The sequence below is a fragment of the Elaeis guineensis genome, chromosome 6 (genome assembly GCF_000442705.2).
Source record: "Elaeis guineensis isolate ETL-2024a chromosome 6, EG11, whole genome shotgun sequence".
In the NCBI taxonomy this organism is placed as follows: Eukaryota; Viridiplantae; Streptophyta; class Magnoliopsida; order Arecales; family Arecaceae; genus Elaeis; species Elaeis guineensis.
This window is the reverse complement of record NC_025998.2, coordinates 19,080,734-19,103,032: the sequence shown is the minus strand read 5'-3', so window position 1 is coordinate 19,103,032 and position 22,299 is coordinate 19,080,734. Positions and strand designations below refer to the sequence as shown.

The 22,299-nt window shown below is 40.3% G+C and overlaps 1 protein-coding gene and 1 long non-coding RNA gene across 3 annotated transcripts; both read left to right on the top strand.

Annotated features, from left to right (window-relative positions):
- Positions 1-1,407: 1,407 nt before the first annotated feature.
- Positions 1,408-22,057, top strand: LOC105033771 (uncharacterized protein OsI_027940). 2 transcript variants are annotated; one of them, XR_830029.4, is made up of 7 exons: positions 1,408-1,567; positions 5,840-6,026; positions 6,131-6,281; positions 7,570-7,607; positions 7,692-7,752; positions 21,562-21,706; positions 21,814-22,057. XR_830029.4 is itself a non-coding variant. In XM_010908686.4 (6 exons), the coding sequence occupies exons 1-6, from the start codon at positions 1,563-1,565 to the stop codon at positions 21,645-21,647; spliced, it is 528 nt and encodes a 175-aa protein (XP_010906988.2). In that variant the 5' UTR covers positions 1,408-1,562; the 3' UTR covers positions 21,648-22,057. The 2 variants fall into 2 exon arrangements, 1 of the variants encoding a protein (XP_010906988.2); XM_010908686.4 differs by having other exon boundaries at positions 21,562-22,057.
- Positions 7,764-13,012, top strand: LOC109505001 (uncharacterized). Its single transcript, XR_012142075.1, has 2 exons — positions 7,764-11,696; positions 11,782-13,012. It is a non-coding gene; the product is annotated as an uncharacterized lncRNA (long non-coding RNA).
- Positions 22,058-22,299: the final 242 nt, after the last annotated feature.

Sequence of the window (22,299 nt, the reverse complement as noted above, 5' to 3'; positions counted from 1 at the left end):
AAAAAAAAATAAAAAATATTACAATGGTTACTGGTGCCGGCGATGATCGGATAGCTAGCCTATCTTACTACCCATCATTGATTAAAAGCTAAAGCTTTCTATTATCTTCCACCAGCACCAAAGCATGCTCTCTACCTTTATCTCTATAATTTTGGTGATCGTATTTTAATTTATGAAATGTTCAAGGAATTTTTAGTTTGAACTACCATTATTTCAATATTTGGTAATATTTTTACTATTATATAATTAAAAATTTTAGAGATAGCTATCATAAAGCATTCAATTTTTTTTTCTTAAACTAATTTTTTAAAATATTTTAATTCAGAAGGTTTTGCTATGCAATTGGGTTTATGAGATAGATTTCATGTTGATTCATAAAAAATATCTTCATTTAGTTTTGCAAAAATTCTGCAACATAATTTATATTATATATTTTAGATTTTTTAATATTATCACTTACATGATTTGTTAGTGAGCTAAATTGTAGTATGATATTTGAAACTTGAAACTAAAATTTGCTATACCTAAAACAGATTGGAATATTGTTGGCTTGATTGATAACAGTATTTGGTACTAAATTATATAGAAGTTTCAAAAGAGTCAAGTATGAGCTTCAATTATACTTCTATACTAATTTATTTATATTAAATCAAATCAAAATATATAATCTATTTTATATTGATAATTTGTATATATATGCAAATGTCTTTCTTTGAACCATGACACATTTAAGTAAGGCCTATAATAGAAGGCATATCAATTCCTATTGGAACTAAATCATCATATAGGATTTTGATACGATGTTGAGGCTATCATAGGAAAAAATTGATGTTGATAGTGCAATAATTTATTATTCACATCGTGTTTTGTTATTATTTTATGTTGATTGTTTTGGATGGGTTCATGAATTTATGATGTCTTCATTTTCTAATTGCTTTTAATTATGCAATGATTGTTCAAATGATTGGTTAATTTGGTGTGATGGTGTTTTAGAAACAAAATTTTCTTCTTTATATCAAATAATTAATATTTTATTTAATATTTATAGAATATATTCTACAAATCTATTCTATAGTATTCTTAATTTTTAAATTTATTAATATTAATAATAAAAAAATATTATCATTATTATCAATTAAAATTTCACGGTGTAGGAGTTAAGTGTAGTTAGATAAGTAGTAAATTAATATACAAGTATGTGGCGAATGAAGAGCTTCTTCGGCAGTTTTGGAATTTTATTTTATATATATATATATATATATATATATATAATTTTATTTTATTTTATTTTTTCTGGGCACAGATTCTGGTTTAGATTGAAAAACAATGAGTCATCGGATTCGGGTTTTAAATGGGCATGTATCCGTTAACCCTGTACCCGACCCTGACGCATGCACCTTAAGCTTTGGTTTCTCCCCTCATCTCAAAACGACTGAAGCTTCGAGTTGAAGCCCTCAGACACTAAACCCTAGGGACCGGGCGGCGGTCGGCAGTCAAAGGGGAATTAGCAGCCGGTGGGCTGTATCCTGTCAGCGATCGCCGGTCGACGGTAGACAGTCGAGATGAGGTAAATCCTTCTTCTTCTTCTCTTCCAGCCATTTTTTTTTTATACATGGGGACGAGGGCGGTGATCGACATGGCGTTTCGTTGCCGCCGCCGACCTCTGCGATGGCTTCTGTGGCCACAAATGAATATGACCTTTTAAAAGTATTGTCATTGGTTAAACCTTGCATCAGACTTATTTATAACTTTCGTTTCAGTTTTATCCAAATTTAGAACTAAAACTGGTACTTAGAAATTTTGGACTGTTAGCTGATTGAACTTTGGGTGAAACATATTTTCGACTCTATAGACGCGATCGCATTCGTAGCATGCTCTTTGTACCCCCTCCTTCAAGTCTCTCTCTCTCTCTCACACACACACAGACACAGAAAAAAAAAAAAAGAAAAGAAAGATCGTTTAGTAAATTAGTATAATCTTGGAATCATTTCTGGTCTTGGATCCAATCATGAACTCGTGCATCCCACCCCTGTTCTTCTTCCATAAGCGACTTTGAGGGGCGAACACTTAATGTATCACGTCTTTAAGACCTTTGTTTCCACTCCAACTTTTGCTTCTATTTCTGCTCATGGCTTTCTAGCTATCTACGCTAATCTTACTTTTTTCAGCGCCGTACGACTCGTCCTTTACATGTCTTTGGCTTTTCTATCTTCTCGCATCTTCAGTTTTTTTCCCTTTCATTTATCTGAATTTAACATTTTTTTTCATCCTAAATATTAAAATTCTAGAATCTCATACACTATCCTCACCAGGTTTTTATGTACCATAAGATATCAGCCGAGTTACAAAGCTACAACTTGTTTATAACATTATAACATGGTCTATGAACTTAAGATCAATATTATTAGATATTTTATATGTGCAAGTTAGTGTTGTTATATGTTGAACAATATCGAATTTTGGCACGGGATTGCTTAATTATGAGTCACTCATTTGCTTGAAGTTTTTGTTGTGAAACAAAATTTTGATTTCCGGTGTCCATTTAATAAAAGGTTCTGAGTAAAGATTTTAGTGATTTTTTATTAGGAGCTTGGTTTAAAATCCTAGTAGTAAGAAAGAATAAGCTAGAATATCAATATCCTCGTTTGCTCCAAGTCTCTTCTTTGGGCTCGTATTTGCTTTGGATGAAGAAATCTATGGTAACCAACAAAGATGTTCTGTTAGTTTTCCTGCAAGAAAAGGGGATGCTAATGTATACCTTGGTGCTATCATTGTTGTGAATATCTTTACCTAGTGCCCTCGATATTTCTGAATGAAAGAGCTGCATGAGGACATTTGACCAAGTGTTCATTTTGGTGATTTGGATTCATCACTATGAGGGCCAACATGAGCCTACCCATTTCTATTCACACGTGCAGTTCATGAAAGATTTAATTACAACCTTTGTATCTTGAATCTTTTTGAATGAATTGGATGGTACTCATATGGGAGAATCTTTTATTTTTCAATGTGACATCAAATTTCATAAATAGCAAAAAGAAAGAAAGCCACATAGATGTGGAAGAAGCTAGCATTGTACATTTGCAAATGCATATATCCTCAGCTGGGCATATGCATAGTCAATATAAAGTAAGATAGATGGTTAGATTTTTCTTTTGTAATGATGTAGATAGAGTGCTAATAGATGCATTCTCTTTTCTGTCTGTTGGTCCTTTAGCCTGGACTTGGAAAAGTCAGGTCCTTGCTTCCATAGACTCAGAAAAGAAATTGGGGAAGGTGGACCCAGTGCAAGCATCTGGTGAAATATTGGCTGACTAAGCTAAGTTGTAGATGGCAATTAGTGATATCAGCTAAAATAACTAAACCAAAATAACTATTGTTGAATGATAATCACAATTGTTTAACTGAAATCAATTGAAAGTTTCACAATAGCCCCTCCCAGGCACCCACACATAAAAAAAGAAATGATGGCCAAAAAATCCTTCAGGCTAAATTGGACCTTCATAAGACTCTAAACGTGACAAATATAGTAGAAGAATCCTAAGATAAAGAAATATCAAACCTTAAAACCGTTCTAGGTTACATCACATGCTAATGGGCTGTTAGAATCCATAGAGTTGTGTCCCATCTATCTTATTCATTTTTCCTTTTTGTATAGGTGCACATTCATATTTAGCATTTCTGTTGTTACGTTCTATTTATGTATTTCATAAGTTGACCCTTGGCATCCAAATTAGCATACCGACCAGAGCACCTAAGGATCAGCCGAGTTTTGGTATAGTGACAAATTCAATATTCATAATTATTTTCAGGGGTACAAGTTCCTACTTGAATATAAATATGGGAATGTGTATAGGTTAAAAGTTAATGGACGGATATAGAAACAGATAAAATATAGAAACATATCATTACATGAAGGAACTTAGGACATTTATGGGATAAATTGTTAAAATTTGCAAAAATCATGAATGTCTGTTTAAAAATGTTATATTGCAATAAAATCGTGCTTGTATACTGTGTAGGTATTTACTCAGAAGCACTCATTTTGTGCAAAATGAGTCAAAAATTATGAGAGAAATTCTGAATAGGTTGGTAAATTGTCTTGTTTGACTTTTTTTTTTTTTTTTGACAAGGATAGGTCTTTGAATTGGTCAATTGTTATGGATAACTAGAACCTTATTAAAACCCACTTAACACGTGCAGATGGATTGGGACAAAAATCCTATAGGAGGTACCTTTAGAACAATAGTTATAAGGAGTATCCTAATTATTGCCATGATATTTCTTTGTTCAAATCAGAACTGTCATCATACTTCATGAGACAAGTGGACTGCTGACCAAGAAAAGTGGAACTCAGGTGAACAGCTGTAATTGAACAGGAAAAAAAAAAAAAAAAAAAAAAAAAAAAAAAAAAAAAAAAAAAAAAAAAAAAAAAAAAAAAAAAAAAAAAAAAAAAAAAAAAAAAATGCATATCAATCAAAATAGAACAATTAATATATACATATATACATAGCATCACACTTCTAACACACACACACATACATACATGCATACATATATGCATGCATACATATACATACATACATATATATAATTATATATATATATAGAGAGAGAGAGAGAAAGAGAGAGAGATCATATATATGTGTGTGTATATGTGTGTGTGTGTGTGTGTGTATATATATATATATTATATATGTATATGTATATGTATATGTATATATATATTCGGATATGTATATATGTATATGTATATATATATTCGGATATGTGTGTGTGTGTGTGTGTGTGTGTGTGTGTGTGTGTGTGTATATTCGGATATGGGTTCGGATATTACCCATATCCATAGGTTTGGGTCGGGTTCGGGTAGAAAATAGCACTACCCATACCCTACCCATACCCGTACTATAGTTTTCGGATTTTACCCAAACCCGAACCCAAACCCAGTCAAACCCTATTTTTCGGGTTTGACCGGGTTCGGGTAGGGTGTATACCCATCGGGTCGGGTTAATTTTGCATATCTACATATAGGGGTGGCTATCCTTGACTCACCAATCTGACAAGAACTGTTGACTATAGCAGGGCTGTATTGGGAATAAATGGGTTCGTAACATCGACTGGTTGACATGACTAACCTGTTTAGTAAACAGGTTGGCTTTGGGTTTGGAGACTTGGCACACTTGACCTGGATTTGGTTGATGCGATTACGATTTGAATCTGAAACAGATTCATTATAAACTCATCAACAGATTAACCAAGTTTTTATCGGTCTAATTGTGTTAGCGTGAGTTTAAGCATGTTAAGGTTAACAGGTTAATTGTGTCATCTCCAGCATGACCTGTTATTAAATGATTTACAAGGTTCAGGTTGGGTTACCTATTTAATAAATGGGTTGGTTCCAGGTTGGAGTTATGGACCTGTTTATCTGGACTGGGTTCAGATTGACAGTTTTCTTTGATCACCAATGTCTCAACCTGACACAGACCGGACCCAACTCAATCAATTTTACTCTGAAAATGTTATAAAACATTTTGTTTTCATCCTCTAAAGGATGTTTGGTTAATAAGCTTTAGTAAAACAAGTTTACCGAAAACCCAACATGAGTGGGTTTTAAGAAAATGGCTGTTTGATTGTTTTCATAAAACCTGTTTTGCCAAAATTGACAAGTTATAAAACCTGGAAGCGAGTGTTATGAAAAACATGCTATCCCCTTTTTCATAAAACCGATTTTACAAAAAAAAAAAAAAATCATATTTCGTTGTTATTTGTTTTAGAAAACCAACAAGCCAAACAGACCCTCAGTCTTTATCTGACATGCTGTATACTTGTTTTTCCTTAGTCGTCATCCTGAAGTAAAGTGGGCACAAAGGGTCGATAAGGTTTACATCACTGTACAGTTGCCTGATGCAAAAGATGTGAAGGTTAATCTGGAACCTGATGGCATTTTCACTTTTTCTGCAACTGCTGGAGCTGAAAACAACTTGTATGAGTTGAAAATGGACCTTTATGATAAAGTAAATGTAGAGGTAAGTTTTGTTGTTAAGCATTGTGGAGCAAAAGCATCTATTTTTAAAACTTATTCTCCATCATTTCAAATTTTTTTCCTTACCTCCATATTGTTAATTATCAGGGAAGCAGAATTAACACAGGAGTCCGGTCTATCTTCTGTGTGGTAGAAAAAGTGGAGAAGGGGTGGTGGAAGAAACTATTACGTGGTGATGGAAAAACACCTCACTATGTGAAAGTAGATTGGGATAAGTGGGTGGATGAAGATGATGATGGTATGTATGCTTCTCCTTTATGTTCCGACTTATTAGTTCTAGTTAAATATAGGATGCTAAAGGAATAGCGATTGGATAAAGAAATCCAACGAGTATCTTGAAATGTAATAATGGTGCTTTAACAAATCAAAGGTAGACAGTTTGTAGATATTCTAAATCTCTTTTTGGTGAATTAACTATAACCAAGCATATTTAGAAGTAGCTTTAGCCAAGTATGTCATGAAAGTAAATGTAAACTGGTATTCACTATTAATTAAACTTTGGTCAAAAAGAAGAGCAATTATGTGGTATATTTATTGTTTAAAAAGGGCTTATACAAGACTATTTATATGTTCTCCAAATGTCTCGAGTCATTTCTGATGCCATACAAAATTATGCATATGCATAAAATGAGAGACATGAGGGATGCTGTCTCATGGTATTCCTGATATGGGATGTATACCATGAGGGTATGATCATTTTCAACTAAAAGTACAACCGAAGGATGACTACCATGGCTTATTATATATTTTTGAAGTGTGTAAATACAAATGCCAAAGTTATGTGTTGTAGAAAATAATCCTTGCAGTTTTGACCACACATATACTTAATCATGATATTGAACTAAAGTAAATCATCTTTTGATGTAAATCAAAACTTGTGCATATTTTTGGAGTATACAGCCTTATATATTTACCAACTTCATGGAAGGTAACCAAGTCCAAGAGCAACAGTCATATCCTTTGTTTTTTCACATTTATTTTTTACTCCAAATAATTACCTTGCATAATGAAAATCTACGGTGCTTATGCCAAAGATTCAGTTTCCAACGGGATATCCTACTGGACAGGGCCGCCCTGCTAGCGTCCAAGTGTCTGCCCGCTAGCGTCCCAGCTCCTGATCGGGATATTTTGGGACATCTTCTATCCCAAGTATCGGGATGAGGCGGGACGGCTGCGTGTCCTATTTCATGGGAAAATCGGAACAGCCCTGTCCCACGGAATTTAAAATCTTGGCTTATGCTTTACATGTTGAGGCTTTCAGGTTGCCTTTCTAAGGCTGAATGCCTCATCTTTCACCCACTTTATATAATTGATTATGTTTAGAAGATACTACGCCCTTTCTAGTTCTCCAAATTAGGATAAGTTGACTATGCGAATATGTAAAGTAAAAATCGAGGACCGTGATATGTCAATCTCATTGTAACTTGTGCATATAGTAACTAAAAATTTTTATTAATCTCAATACCCATAAAAGTGCGATCTTATGATTATGGAATTTCTGTTACCAACTTTTACTTGTTTTCTAGGTGTTGGCGACTTAGACTTGGGAGGGATGGATTTCTCGGTAATGAATATTTCCAAATAAAGATTTCTTCTTTTATTGGCATATAGGCATAAATTTCTTATCCGGCGTTTATCTCTTGTACAGAATTTTGGTAATATGGGGGGTGATGGAATGGATGATGACCTTGATGAAAGTGATGATGAAGGTAACAGCCTTGAAATTTATATGTTTAACTATATACTCTCTGTGCATGTTTACATCTAAAATAAAATCATTAGCATATGTGTGAGATTTGTTTTCTATTGAAAGAAACAAGTAGGGGAAATAAAAATGAAAACATATGAAGAAGAGAATGGCTGTCAGTAGATGGGCGGACCCTCTATCTCTATTTTTGTGCTCATAAAAGTATATACACTTCACATAATTAAGTTCTTAACCTCCAATCCTGCATTGTGGTTTTTTTGTGGTCTCAATCATACTTAATGCTTTACTTCCTAACCCAGATGGATGATTCAGTGGCATGGATGACTAGATATGATTTTCTATCATACTATTTGTAGTGAAAGAAGGAAATTAGGAGGGTGAAAAGGAAGATAGATAGATAGAGGAAATTGAAGTTACGAGTGACAGTATGTTAATTTTTCATTCGGTTTCACCATACTCAGTCTTGCACACAGCCTCTCCACTGCATGTATCGGCTGTATTACTTAGTTCATGGAAATTTGAAGCATTTCAGACTTTCTTTATAGGTCTCATTATCTAGCAAAATCTTGTTTCTAGTCTTCAAGCCAGTATTCAACGGTATCAATTGACTCAAGAAAATTCATAACAGAAATATCCTAGCCTTGAACTTAGAATTCCAAATTTCGGTTTTAGACTCAACTTTATTTGGATAAGTATCCCTAAACAAGCAATGAAACTGGAAAGAAACACTTAGAAATGTTAGTCACCATATCCTAATCTGTATAGTCTCCAACAAGGAATGCGGAACTGCTCTGAACTGCCTAGTTCGGGGTGTATTGTTCCGTGCCAGCGCTGGACTGGGATGGTTCCAGCATTCAAAACAAGAAATGAGCAAAGGAGGAGAGGGAGAAGGAAAGAGGAAGAGAGATAGAGGAGGGGGCCTGCAGAGGGCTGGATGAGAGGCTCCGCTCTCCGGATGAGGTTTTCGGGCACTTTTTTTTTTTAATTTTGCGAAATTTAAGTGAAGTTGGCGCCCACCTTATCTTTAGACTTATATTGGACATTTACCTGTGGGTTTGCTCTTCTCTATTGCATACTAGAGTGCTTTGTAGCATCTGTGCACATGCTTGTGTTTGTGGAGGATGGGATACTCACTTTTGAAATTTAACCTCTATTGAAGGGCTGTTTGGAGCCCTGTAGTCGAAGCTGCATGCAGCTCGAGTTGCAGGTGTGAGCCACTTCGTGTGTTTGGAGAGGCATAGATGGACCACAGCTACAACTTGAGTTGCATGAGGCCTGCTTCTCAAGTCTCAATCATTGCAAGTTGACCTGCTTCCAAGTGGGTGGTATAAAAAAAATTCGCTTCACTTCTATCCTGACCGAAGACTTACCCCTCGTGTCACCATCTTCCTCCTCTTTCCTTTGCCCAGCCCGACCTCACCTTCTAACCCTGCTGATCCAACCCCTGCATCATTGTCTCCCTTTGGTGGCCCACTCAGCCTCACCTCCTAACCCTGTTTGTGCCACCTCCTATGTCACCGTATCCCTCATCTTTAGTTCCCCACTCAACCTTGCCTTCTAACCTTGCCAGCCCTACACCCACATCATCATCTCCCTCCTATTTGGTGGCCCACTGAAAATGATAGGAGAAATGCATCATTTAGGCAGAGGCCTCAAATCAGTTCACAAGAATTAAAGATCTAGTGCAATATCTAGTGTGACTTGCGAGAATGCCGGGTGAGATCTGTTGCGAGAATGTCAGTGGGAGGCAAACTCACTGCAGGCTGAGATCTGATGCGAGAACATGCAAGGTGAGGAACACTTATTGTCTGATCCTCTCATAGCACTGGGAGGATTACAAGTGATGGCGCATATCCAATCAGGAGAATGATCTGATGGTGGAGATTTCAGCCCTCAACCCCAACCTTCTCCTGCCTCCCAGGACTACCCCCACCTTGATCTTACCTCTTGCTCTCGTTCACCATCCAAACAGGTGAATTGATCATGTTTCAACTCAAGCTATACACAACTTGAGCTGCAGGTTAAGTTGACTTAAAGGGCTCCAAACAGCCCCTTAATATTATGCACAGTCCAGAGACTCCTTAAATTCTGTAAGATGCTTCGGAGGCAACTCAAGTCTTCATGATACAGCTTAGAGACACCTCAAGTTCTCACAAGATAGTTTGGAGACACGTCAAGTCTTCGGTATACAGTTGGAGACGCCTGAAGTCTTCATCAGACAAACTAAGGACACCTTGCATCCCTTGCCTCATTAAACATGGGGATCTAGCAATATGGATATGGAAGGTGTTGCTATTGGCATCTGACCTGACGTGGAGCTGACAGATCTGGAATGGCTAGAGCTTTATTTGGCACTGGATGGGAGAGAACTTGTAAATCAAGTCCTTGATCGGAGTTGTTTCCGGTGGAGATCCTCCGATGCCCAAGTGAGTCAATAAAGACCAGTAGAAGGATGAAGAAAGTTTGTCCTAAGGGCTTACCTAGAGGTCTGCTATTTTTCCCTATTTATAGGTGGGGGGCTGGCCATTTTTGAAAATATGGATGGGAGTGGGAGAGAATTATGCTGCTTCTACCTTATCCAGTCGAGGTGAGTTGTTATCTTCATTTTGGAGTATATCTGGAATATGGACTAGATAAGGCAACTACTCGATGCATAACTACTGCCACGAATGTCGGCTTACCTCGGCTCGGGATGGTCTGAGCCGACCAGGCCGTTATATATCTGAGGTTAAGATAATGTCAGACTTAGTCGAGGTAAGCTATCATCTCATAACAGATATCCTTCACTCTCGAGTTCAAACTACTGGTAGATCGGGTGAGGAGAGTAAAAGCATGAGACGAAGTGGCAGTTATCTCGACTCAATTCATGTCATGCTTATTAATGCTTGGACACATGGTACCTTGGGTGCAGTGGTGGGGATTTGTCGAACTAGGCTTAGTCAATCTCGAGTTGGCACATGGCGAGCATCCAATGGCTCAACCTGAGCTGGCTTCGAATTTGCGAGTTCCTACCATTTATAAATAGTGGCTTGTCTCATTCGACCCCACTTCCTTTTGGCTGTTGCTAGGGTTTGGCTATTTTTGGTGAAGGCTCGGCTATTCTTTGGTGCGTCTCTAATGATTTAAGTGAGAGCTCTGATCAATGATATGAGGTTAGCCCTACTTCGGATCGGCCCCATACTCTTCTTTTTTCGATTTTTCTTTTCTATTTTCCAAAACTGTTTTTTAAAACTTTTTGTCGAGATGAGCGGTACTCTTAGCTTGGTCGGGAGCTGGTCCACCAATTAGGAACCACCTCGGAGCTAGGAGATGAAGTCTTCGGCCTCAGGCACTTTTAGTCTGTTCTCGGCCTTGAGGACTTGGAGCTGATCTGAGCTCAGTTCCAAATCCCAGTCGACCATCGGCTAGAAGCTGCAAGCTCAAGCGATAGGATTTGCAATTCACCGTGAGGTCTGTTCAGTCTCTACAAAGAGATTCTTAGAGCCAGCCTGAGGTTACCCCTTCATCCCTTCTTTATTCATCTTTTTCGTTCTCTTGAAATCACCCCCAACTTGGTGGTGCTGAACTCATGGCGATTCATTATGGGCTTCATTGCCCACTGCTTTTTTGGTCAGCATTCGACCTATCCTTCTCTTCCAAATCTTCTTTTAAGAGGCATCCAACAGAGCGGGACTGGTGTTATCTTTCACTTCGGAGAGGGCATGGCTTGATCCGAGGCACTTCTTCCTTCGTCCATGGGTGGAAGGAGAGATTTTTCTGTTTGTTTCGAGGACTGTGGCTTTACCTTATAGGGCCAACCTCGGAAGGTGGTTTGTGCCTCATCGTTGGGCGATGCTAAGCGTCGAGACTTGAACACTCTACTCGAGTAAAAGGTTCTTCCCCTGAAGGAGCTACTGTTCGAGCCGACCTTGTACGACGTCGGTCTTAGATAGGTCGACCCATGAGGTAATTGCTTTCGTTTCATCCGATTTCTCTTTTATGATTTCTGTTATTATCATCTGTTTGACATGTTTGCCTCGAGCCTTTGTAGGGATGAGGATCAAGGAATTAGAGAGGTTGTGCAGGGCGGTGCGGAAGAAGAGGGTTGCAGTTGCAGTCGAGTCATCTAAGCGCCCCCATGCTGAAGTTTTGGCTGCTCGGGCCTATTGGAGCCTAGTCGGAGCCCCTCTTTGGAGATCCGTGAGGCCCCTTCTGTTGACCTCGAGGTGATGGTGGTCAACTTGGTGAAGGTTCTCCCTCTGGGGCAGCACTCCCACCCCGATCCGATACTTTCTTAGCCCCCCCAAGATGAGGGGGCCTCCTAATCAGCTCCCATGCCTCCAGTTCGACAATGGCCATAGCCTCTATTGAGGTCGAGCAGGGGTTGTGTATTAGCACAGTTCAGCCTTTGTCAGACTCCATGTTGGGGAGCTGGCGAGTAGGTCGGGATCTCATCTGTGGGATCCTTCCAGCCTACGACTCTATCCGGATGAGTAATGCTGGCCTTTGTATGTGAATATTTTATTTGGATTATCTAGATTGGGTCGACTAACCTTCTCCTTTGCTCTTTTCTTTCAGCTTGCCCATTATCTAGAGCACTTTCTGAATGTTGTTAAGGGGCGAGATTGGAGATGGCCAAGGTCCAAAAGAAGGTGGACGCGATCGAGGAAAGGGCCCTTGAAGTGGAGAGGGTTAAGAAGAAGGTTCACATCATCTTGATCGAAGTAGTGGTAGAGGTTGGGCGCTTGAGGCAGGCACTAAAGCAGTTGGAGGAGAAACTCGCGGCTGTTGAAGCGAAAGTGGTCGAGGTAGCCAAGGTGATCAAGCCGGCTCAGAAGGCTATGGAAAACTTTCGAGCTTCAAAGGAGTTTGTGGATGAGAAGGCCAAGTTCGCTGTGAAGTCCTACATGGTCGGCATTTGGAAGTGCTGAGCTAAGGTCGCTGGTTGTTAACTCGATCTGGATCTTTTCTTTTTATCTAATGACGACAATGACGTCTGGTTGAACCTCCTCCCTGACCCAAGCTTCGAAGAGTACCAGATCTTCGGGTTCCCCTTGTCGGAGGCTGCTGTTGTCGAGGAGGCGGCATGTTAGGTCAATGAAGCTGCTGGTTGAGCTGAAGAAGGCACCCTCCAGTCGAAGCATAGGTTTTTTTCTTTTCTTTTTGTAATCTTGGTTGGTTTTCCGAACTTGTTTTGCACTCGGCTTGTCCGACCCATCCTGTAAATATTTTAAATATTGAATGTAAGTACTTTTCCTCGAAAAGTAGCTTTATTTGTCGAAGTCTTTTTTCTACTCTTTGGTCAGTGCATGCTTTTATCGAACTGATCTTCTTAGCTCAGGTCATTTGGTTCTACTGAAAGATGTCGAACCGAACTACTTATCAAAAATTCCATCCTTCAAATGTCGTATCGAATTGGCGATTCGCCCATCGTGCACTTTTGAAGTAGTGTATTATGAGGTGTCACACTTCCGAGGATCCTCCAATGGGGTTATCCTTCACCCCTAGATGATTGATGTCTTGGGTTCGATTGATTTTGACGGGATGAGCGAGTTTCTGAGGTTTTCATATAGGGTTATCCCTTGCTTCTCGATCAGTCAAGGTTTTGGTCCTTGGCTGATTTTGTTGGGTGGGACAAGTTGTCCCACTGAGAGTCCTTTTATGAGGTTATCCCTCGCCCCTTGGTCAGAAGGCCGGTTTTTTGACTGGACGAGCCGTCTTTATGAGGGTCTTCTTATAGAGTTATCTCTTGCTTTTTGGTCGGTCGAGATTTTGGACTCGATTGGTTTTGACAGGATGAGTTGTCCTTCCGAAAAATCTCTTATGGGGTTATTCCTCGTTTTCGATCAGTTGAGATTTTGGGTTCAGTCGGCTATGATCGGATGAACCGTCCTTTCGAAGATCCTCTTATGGGATTATCCCTCATTTTTCGATTGGTCGAGGTTTTGTGCTCTGTTGGTTTTGGGGGGATGAGCTGTCCTTCCGAGGGTCCTCTTATGGAGTTATCCCTCGCTTCTCGGTTAGCTGAGGTTTTGGAATCCTTGGATCAATTTATTGCAAGATCTATGAAACTTAAATGCGAAGGCTTTTATTTCAAAACAAATTGCTTGAGGATGGCATTTACATCATTGATAGTATATTCATAAACTCTCAGAGTTCTAGGTTTGGGGAATCGAGCTCCTATCCAAACATCTTAGCCAATATGTTTTAAGGCGGATGACCTCCTTGACTTGATATCGTCCTTTCTAATTTGGGGTCAGCTTTTCTTGCTCGGTTGGTCGAAACATCTTGGCTCGTTGCATAACTAAGTTGCTGGTTTGGACTTCTTTCCCTTTGACTTGGGAGTTGTAATACCGAGCCACCTTGCATTGGTATACCAAGATTCAGATTGAGGATGTTCTCGGGTCTCTTCGAGCAGGTCCAGATTTGCTTGGAGATCTTCTGAGTTGCTGCTTGTCAAAGCATTCTAACCAAGGTGATAGGATACCGATCTTAAGGGAAATCACATCCTCGGATCTAAAAGCCAGGTTAAAGGGCGTTTCTTCGATGGGGACTCATTGGGTGGTCTGGTACGCCATAGCATGTGTAAAGCTCATCTACCCACGACCTCTTGGCTTGGTCCAATCTTGCTCTCAAGCCTTGCAGACGAGTTCGATTAGTCACCTCGGCCATGTCATTTGTTTGCGGATGTCCCATCAAGCTGAGGCGGTGAGCGATGTCAAATTCTCTGTAGAAGTCATTGAAGCGAGCATTGTTATATTGTTGGCCATTATCTGTGATGACTCGAGGCAAATCGAACCAGCAAATAATAGCTTTCCAGGTGAAGTATTGCACTCGAGCTTTCGTGAATTGAGCCAGGGGCTCAGTCTTGGTTCATTTAGTGAAATAGCCGATGGTGACGAATATGAACTTGCGCTGTCTTGAGGCTTATAGAAAGGATCCAAGGATGTCCATCCCCCATTGTGCAAAAGACCCGGGTGCTCCAATTGGCATCAGTGGAGTAGCAGGTCGGCGTTGATTGTTGGCATTTTGTTGGCATCGGTCGCACTTCTGTACGAGGTCGGTCGCATCTTGCTGCAGTGTCGACTAGTAATGGCCCTACCATAGTATTTTGTACGCCAGTGATTGCCCTCCAGATGATTCTGCATATTTCTTCGTGCACCTCACGAAGAGCATAGTTTGCCTCGGTGGACCATAAACACTTCAGTTATGGCAGTGAAAATGATCTTTTGTATAGCCTATCTTCGAAGAACACATAATGAGGTGTTTGATGTCTCAGATTTCGAGCTTCTTTGAGGTCAGTCGGTAGTACACCATCGTAAAGATACCTAATCATCGGATCCATCTAGTTTGGCTCTTCTTCCACTTGCATAATCGAGGTTGGTTCCTCAGTGCTACATTTTTCTAATACTTTGAAGAATGAACCTTTGGGGAGGTCGGCCGGTCCCGAGGTCGCGAGTTATGACAAAAGGTCTCCTTTAGTATTTTTCGATTTAGGGATTTATTCAATGTCAAGATTGGTGGAGGAAGCCATGTCTTTGATCTTCTGTAGCGATTTCACCATATTGAGTTCCCAAGCTTTGAACTCTCTTACTTGACTGACGATGAGCTGGCAGTCACTACAGACCTTCAGCTGCTTCATGCCAGCTCCTTAGCAATCTGTAGATCGATTGTAAGTGCTTCATACTTGGCCTCATTATTAGAGGTTGGGAAGCCGAACCATAGGGCGGAATTGGCTACCACCCCTTTGGGATTAGTAAGAGACCAGCTTGGCCCCCAATTCGGCAGCATTTGATGAGCCATCCATGGGCAATACCCATGATTCCGGTATCTCTTTGCTCGGCTCAGGATTCTCTTGGACTTCTTCCAGCATAGTGCACTCCAAGACAAAATCGACGAGCACCTGTGCCTTGGAGGGTCGAGATTGGTACATTGTATCAAACTTTGAAAGCTCTATAGCCCACTTGGCAATCCAACTCGATGCATCGGATCAAAGAAGTATTGCCTTCATTGGCTGGTCAGTTAGAAGCACCATGGTGTGGGCTTGGAAGTATGGGCACAACTTTCGAGTGTATATGACAGGGACATAGATCATCTTTTCAAGCCTTGAATATGTTGTCTCGGCGTCACGTAGGACTTTACTAATATAGTACACCGGCTTTTGGAGCCTTCCTCACGCATCAGAACCGAACTGAGGGCTATGGGGAGAAGAGTCCCTCATTCGGCTCAGACTTGCTAAGAAGAGGTGGCGAGCCGAGGTAGTCCTTTAGCTCATCGAAAGTTGTTTGGCATTCATCGATCCATCGAAAGTCTTTTACTTGCTTTAAAGTTTTAAAGAAAGAGAGACATCGCTCTACTGAGCTGGAGACAAATCAGTTCAATGTGGCCATCTTCCCATGAGTCATTGGACTTTCTTCACAAACTTTGGCGAACTGATCTTCTAGATAGCTCGGATCTTCTCGGGGTTCATCTTGATTTTTTATTGGGAGACTATCAAGCTGAGGAATTTCCTCGATGTGACTCCGAATGTGCATTTGGTCGGATTTAGCTTTATCATATACTTACGGAGAGTGGCGAAAGCTTCTTCAAGATCATTGACGTGATGATTGTATTTCGACTTTTCACCAGCATATCATCCACATTTATTTTATATTTCTTCCGATCTAATCTTTAAAGATCTAATTCATCAGCCTTTGGTAGGTCACTCTTGTATTTTTTAAATCGAAAGGCATGATCCTGTAACAAAAAAAGACCTAGTCAGTTATAAAAGTAATTTTCTCTTCATCGTTGGGTGCCATCTAGATTTGGTTGTAATTGGAGAAAGCATCCGTGAACATGAGGAGTTCGTGGTTTGAGGTAGCATCCATCAACTGGTCAATTCGAGGTAATGGATAGATATCCTTGAGGTACATTTTGTTCCGGTCGGTGGAGTCGATGTAGACTCACCTTTTTTCATTCATCTTCTTAACGAGGATCACATTTGCTAGCCATTTGAGGTAGACAACCTTTTGGACGAACCTGGCCTTGATGAGCTTGTCAACTTCATCGGGAATTGCTCTTTGGCACTATGGGGTGAAGCTCCTCTTCATTTCATTGGACGGTGCTTGGGGTCGACGTTTAATCGATGCACAATGACCTCGGAGTTGATATCGGGCATTTTGAGCCAACCATGCGAATACATCGGCATTCTCTTGTAGAAAGGAAATGAGTTGGCATTTGGTTACCTTATCTAATTGGGAACCATTCCGAACTATTTTGTTGGTTCTTCCTTCTTCTAATACCTAGTTGAGGTCCTCCACTGGTTCGCCGCATTGCTCGTTTTTTTGTCCATGACATCCAACCCATCGATTAGGAGTGCTTTGAGTTGCCTTGCTTCTTGAAGAGTCGTCATGTAACATTGCCGAGCAAGTGCTTGATCTCAGATTTCTCCAATCCCATGCCTTGTCGGAAATTTCACTAGCAAGTGGTAGGTTAAAACCACTGCTCAGAGGGTATTTAGGCCCGGTCAGACAAGGATTGCATTATATGCTAATGGGATCTTGACAACGAGCCGTGGAGGTTGGCCAGCCACAAGTGGGAGTGTATCGACCCTCTCTATAGGAATAGTATTCCTCAAGAACCCGACAAGCAGGGAATCGATTTTCATAATCGATCCGAAGTGAGATTCATCTTAGAGAAGCATCGTAAAAAAAAATATCGGCAGAGCTTCGATTATCAATTAAGATGCGCATACATTAAACTTGACTATATTTAAAGTTATAACAATCGCATCATTATCTAGGGATTGAATCCTCTAGGCTTCGTTCTCGAAGAAAGCAATGATGTCCTTGGTTTTTTGCCTTTTGGCCGACGATTCTCCTTACCCTTGGGTCGTAAGTTTTGGTGCGGCTGCTGATCTGCCCGCCAGTTATGGTGTTTATGAACCTGCAATAGGTTGGTTATTTGGATTTCCCTCAAGCTAGGTTGCTAGGGTCGGGTCTCATTTCATTCTCGTCGATCTCTGAGGTTCTTGTCAAGACGCCTCATCGAATAAGCTCAATCTCATCTCGAAGTTGGATGCACCCTTCAGTGTCATACGTGTCTCGATGGTACAAATAGTACTTCCTTGGGTCACATCGGGTCAGTGGAGCACGCATCCTCCTTGACTTTGGTAGTTGACCATGGTCCTTGATTTCCATCAAGCTTTGAGCTTTTGGTGTGTTTAGCAAGGTATAAGTGGCAAATTGCCTCGATGGACAATGCAATCGCCAACCACGAGGTGGAGTTCTAGATCGACGAGCTCTTGGGAGAGTTCAGGATCTTCTTGAACTCCTTCCTCATTGGTCATCATACCTTAGCTTATCCCTTTTCCCTTTGCTCTCTTTCTTTCGCTTAATGGATTTTCTTTCCATGGAGCCTCCATAAGCTTATAGGCTTTTTCGATATTGGAATATTTTCTGCTCAAGCTAACATCTAGGAGAAGTCCTCTGGATACCTTTTTCTCCAAAGAGAAGAGGAATTGGCACATCACAAGCCCCCTTTTAGGGCCAACATGGCGATCGATTGGTTCAAATTGTGCACTTCTATTGTGGTTGTGTTTAAACGATTCACGTAGTCTCTAAGGGACTCTCCTTCACTCTGTTTGATATTCATCAAGGAGCTGCGGCATTGTTATTGACCGCTGATGAAGTGGGCTATGAACAACTGACCTAGTTGCTCAAAGGAGTGGATTGAGCTCAGCTGCAGGCTTGAGTACCAATATGGAGCTGCCTTTCTTAGGGAGGGGAAGGCTCGGTAGCATATCTTGTTAGATGCCTCGTGTAAGAGTATGAGGGTCTTAAAATTTTCAAGTGATCTCTGGGTCAATTCCCCCATCCTATGCTTCCAGTTGGGGCATTTTGAAATTGGTTGGGATCAATCATCCATGATTTTCCTCTTGAAGGATGGGTCGGCATTAAAGCCGACCTACCCGTCTTGCACCAAGGCCCGACCTCGTAGTGCTTTAGTTTGTCAGTGCATCTCCTGAAGTTTGCAATCCACATCGGCATCTCGAGTAGTATAGTGCTTGGAGTGCCGAGGTGGTGATCTCCCCGGGTGGAATCTTTTCCTAATTGAGGGATCAAGGAGCGCCTTTGATGGCCCCGTTCTGAACTTCTCGGTCACTATGTCGACTTTATTGTGCTTGGTCCGAACTTCGGGGAGGTGGTTGAGGCTGTGTTGCTACCGAAGTGCTTGTTGTAGGGCTGGCTGAGGGGTTGCGGGCCGCTTGTTGAATTGCTTGGATGCCGCAGTCAGAGTCTGTACCTACATGAGCAGGTTGAATTGCTCGGGGGCCACCCTGAGCTTGTGGGGGGGGAGGGGGTGGAGGCTGATTCTTGGATCGTGGAGGTGGGGCCCTCTTAATGCCAATCTGTTGCTCTTGGCATCCGAACTGACGTTGGAGCTGACAAATCTGGGATGGCTAGAGCTTGATTCCGCATTGGATGGAAGAGATCCTGCAAATCAAGTATCGAAGTTGTTTCCGGTGGAGACCTCCAACGTCCAAGTCAGTCACTAAAGAACAGTGGAAAGGAGAGAGAGAGTTTGGTTTGAGGGCTTACTGGAGGTCCCTTGTGCCCCAATTTATAGTGGGGTGGCCAGCCATTTTTGAAAATATGGGCAAGAGTGGTAGAGAGAATTATGTTGCTTTTGCCATGTCCGGCTGAGGTAAGCTATTATCTATTTATTCTGGAGTATATCTAGAATAAGTAGATAAGACAACTACTCGGCACGTAACTGCCACACGAGTCTTGGCTTCTTACCTTGGCTTAGCATTGTCTGAGCCGATCAGGTTGTCATGTCATATAGTCGAGGTTTAGATAATGTTGGACTTAGTCGAGATAAACTGTCATCCCGTGATAGAAGGAATTTTAAAGTATCAATCCTACTTAATTACAAGTACCTATAATTTATTAGGAGGAAGGACTCGATGTATTCTCTTGTACTTCATGTATGCATTTAGTTGTGCATTTCATTGGTTTACTTATAAATGCATGCACATTGCACAAGTAATTTAATTTATCAAGATGTATTAAAGTAGGGCTGGCAAAATATGACCCGACCCACCAATCCGACCCGTATTCGACCCGCCATAAATAGGTTTGGATTTAGGCTAAACGGTTTGGATCATAAATGGGTCGACTCGTTTAACCCGTTTAATAATTGGGTCGGATTTGGATTTTAGATATCTGACCTGTTTAACCCGTTTAATATCTAGGTCGGATTGAGTCAGATAATCCATTTAACCTGTTTAATCTGTTTAACTTATTTCTGATCCATTTAATCTGATCTGTTTAACCTATTTAAGACCCGTTTAATCTATTTAAAACTTGTTTAACCTGTTTCTGACCCATTTAATCCAATCTGTTTAACCTGTTTAACCCATTTAACCTAATTTGACCTATTTAATAAACGGGTTAAACGGGTCGGGTCAGATTACCTGTTTAATAAACAGGTCACGTTGAGATTTGAATTTTTGACTCGTTTAATAAACAGGTCGGGTTTGGATTGACGATTTTCTGACTTGATCCGTTTATGACCCGATTTATTTATGACCCGACCTGACTTGATTGCCACCCCAATATTAAAGGATAGAAGGCAGGCCTTGGCATAATAGTAAGGTTGTTGCATCAAGTTCCAAACACGGAAACAACCTCCTCCTAGGGGTAAGGCTTTGTACATCTGATTTCTACTAACCCAGCACTAGAGGGAGTCTTGTGCATTAAGATGCTCTTTCAAGATGGATTAGAGAATCTTTATCAACTTAATTAGTGGTATTCCTCATCATAGGATTTAGTCAACTGTGGTTCCATTGAGACTATATAAAATGGATGTCTTGCATCTCAAGGAAAAATAAAACTCTAGGTTCGAGTGCCATTTCACCAACTAATTCTTCAACATTAGTCAGTTCGGACCTCCACTTTGAGGTATGCTATGCCGTACCAAACTAGGCAGTATAAGGTATACCGTATTATTTTGGTATCAGTATATGATATTGGGGGCACACCGACACTCAGTATGTCGAACCACCCTTTGTACCAGATGTACTGATATAGCGATAGGGTGGTATCGGTCAGGGCTCGGTATTGAGATGGCATATCTTGCTCCACTTTGTTTCACCATATTGAGGATTCGAAATTTGTATCCACACATCTTCTCCTTCTGTATTTGCCCATGATTCTAGGTTTATCTGACGTAATGTTTGTTTGCTGATCCTTCCTTTCCATTATGTGGATTATTCAGCTTTTTTTTTTAATGACTTTTTAAGCGATTACTTTTGGACCGAATAATATGTTTCAAGTGGGAATGCAAATTATGCTGGGCGTAATACAAAATCAATATATGCCACTCTCTGTGAGAAATTGAAACCAAGGAGCTGATTGCACGTATCAATATCTTTATATTTGATTTAGAAAAGGATAAGTTTCTCATCACAAATCTAAAACATTTACATTAGAATGGCCCTGTTTTTTCCATTCTCTGTAGGATTCACCCATGATTATTCTCAATATACAATTTAGGTGACTTGCAATATAAATATTTGTTAGGAAATCCTGATGGTCAACTTCGTTATGGTAAGCATTGATTTAACACACAAGCCTTCACTGTTGTAACAGCACTTCTTTTTTTCTATTTTGAGCATAAACTCCTGAGTACCAGAAATTTATTCACTGTCCTCTTCAGTAGTGGGGTGGAAGATCCTATGTGCAGGGTGGAAGATCCTATGCGCAATCGTTGCATTGCAATTATACTTTTTCCCGGTATTTTATGAACTCTAACCTTATATTAATTTGATCATCCATCTGTTTTTCAGAACAAGAAGCCGAAAAGGCTGGAGATGTGCAGAAGACTGAAGAAGCCTCGTCAGAGACCAAAATGGAGACAGCTCCAATCGCATGAAAGAGTCCTCCAGCCAAAAATCATTTCCTTGATTCTGGGGTGTTGCTGAACAAGGCTAGGTGATCATCTTTTCATGTTCATTGGTGTGTTGAGTCACTTGAGTGGTTGATTGTATCTTCTGATACCAAACTGTAGTTCATGCGGAGTTTATTTCCATTTTTGATAGGCTGGTGGAACCAGTTTCGTTCGGCTGGCAGAATATGTTTGATATCAAGGTTCCATGGATAATCTGAAAGCAGATATTAGCATGTCGGTATTATTAAACTGTGCTTGTTTGATTTTTGGATTGTTTTTTCCTCTTTTTTTTTGCTTCTAAGCTTCTGCCATTTGTCTTTGGCGGAAAATGTGTGTTCTATTATTAGTGATTGGTATTATGGTGAAGGATCTATAAAGTACTTTTAAAGTGACAACCAGGATATGTTGATGCGCATCTATCTGGTGATATTTGAGGGGAAAAGATTTACCATTGGGAGAGAACTCTTGTTGCTTGATGCCTGTAATACTGCGTCTTTTTTGGTTTTTGGCAGATGTAATACTTCGTCTTTACAAAAGCTAGCGTATATAGGCAGTGGATAAATGAGAGAGCGGGTCTGCCAAGCCTTCTCTTTTTTTTTTTTTTTGGGTGATTAGGAATGACTACTACCTTCTACTG

What these genes read in the sequence shown, in the direction of transcription:
- LOC105033771 (XM_010908686.4), top strand. An exon ending in GGTGGATGAAGATGATGATG is followed by an intron (nt 6,282 to 7,569) that starts GTATGTATGCTT and finishes CTTGTTTTCTAG; the next exon opens with GTGTTGGCGACTTAGACTTG. An exon ending in TGGGAGGGATGGATTTCTCG is followed by an intron (nt 7,608 to 7,691) that starts GTAATGAATATT and finishes TCTCTTGTACAG; the next exon opens with AATTTTGGTAATATGGGGGG.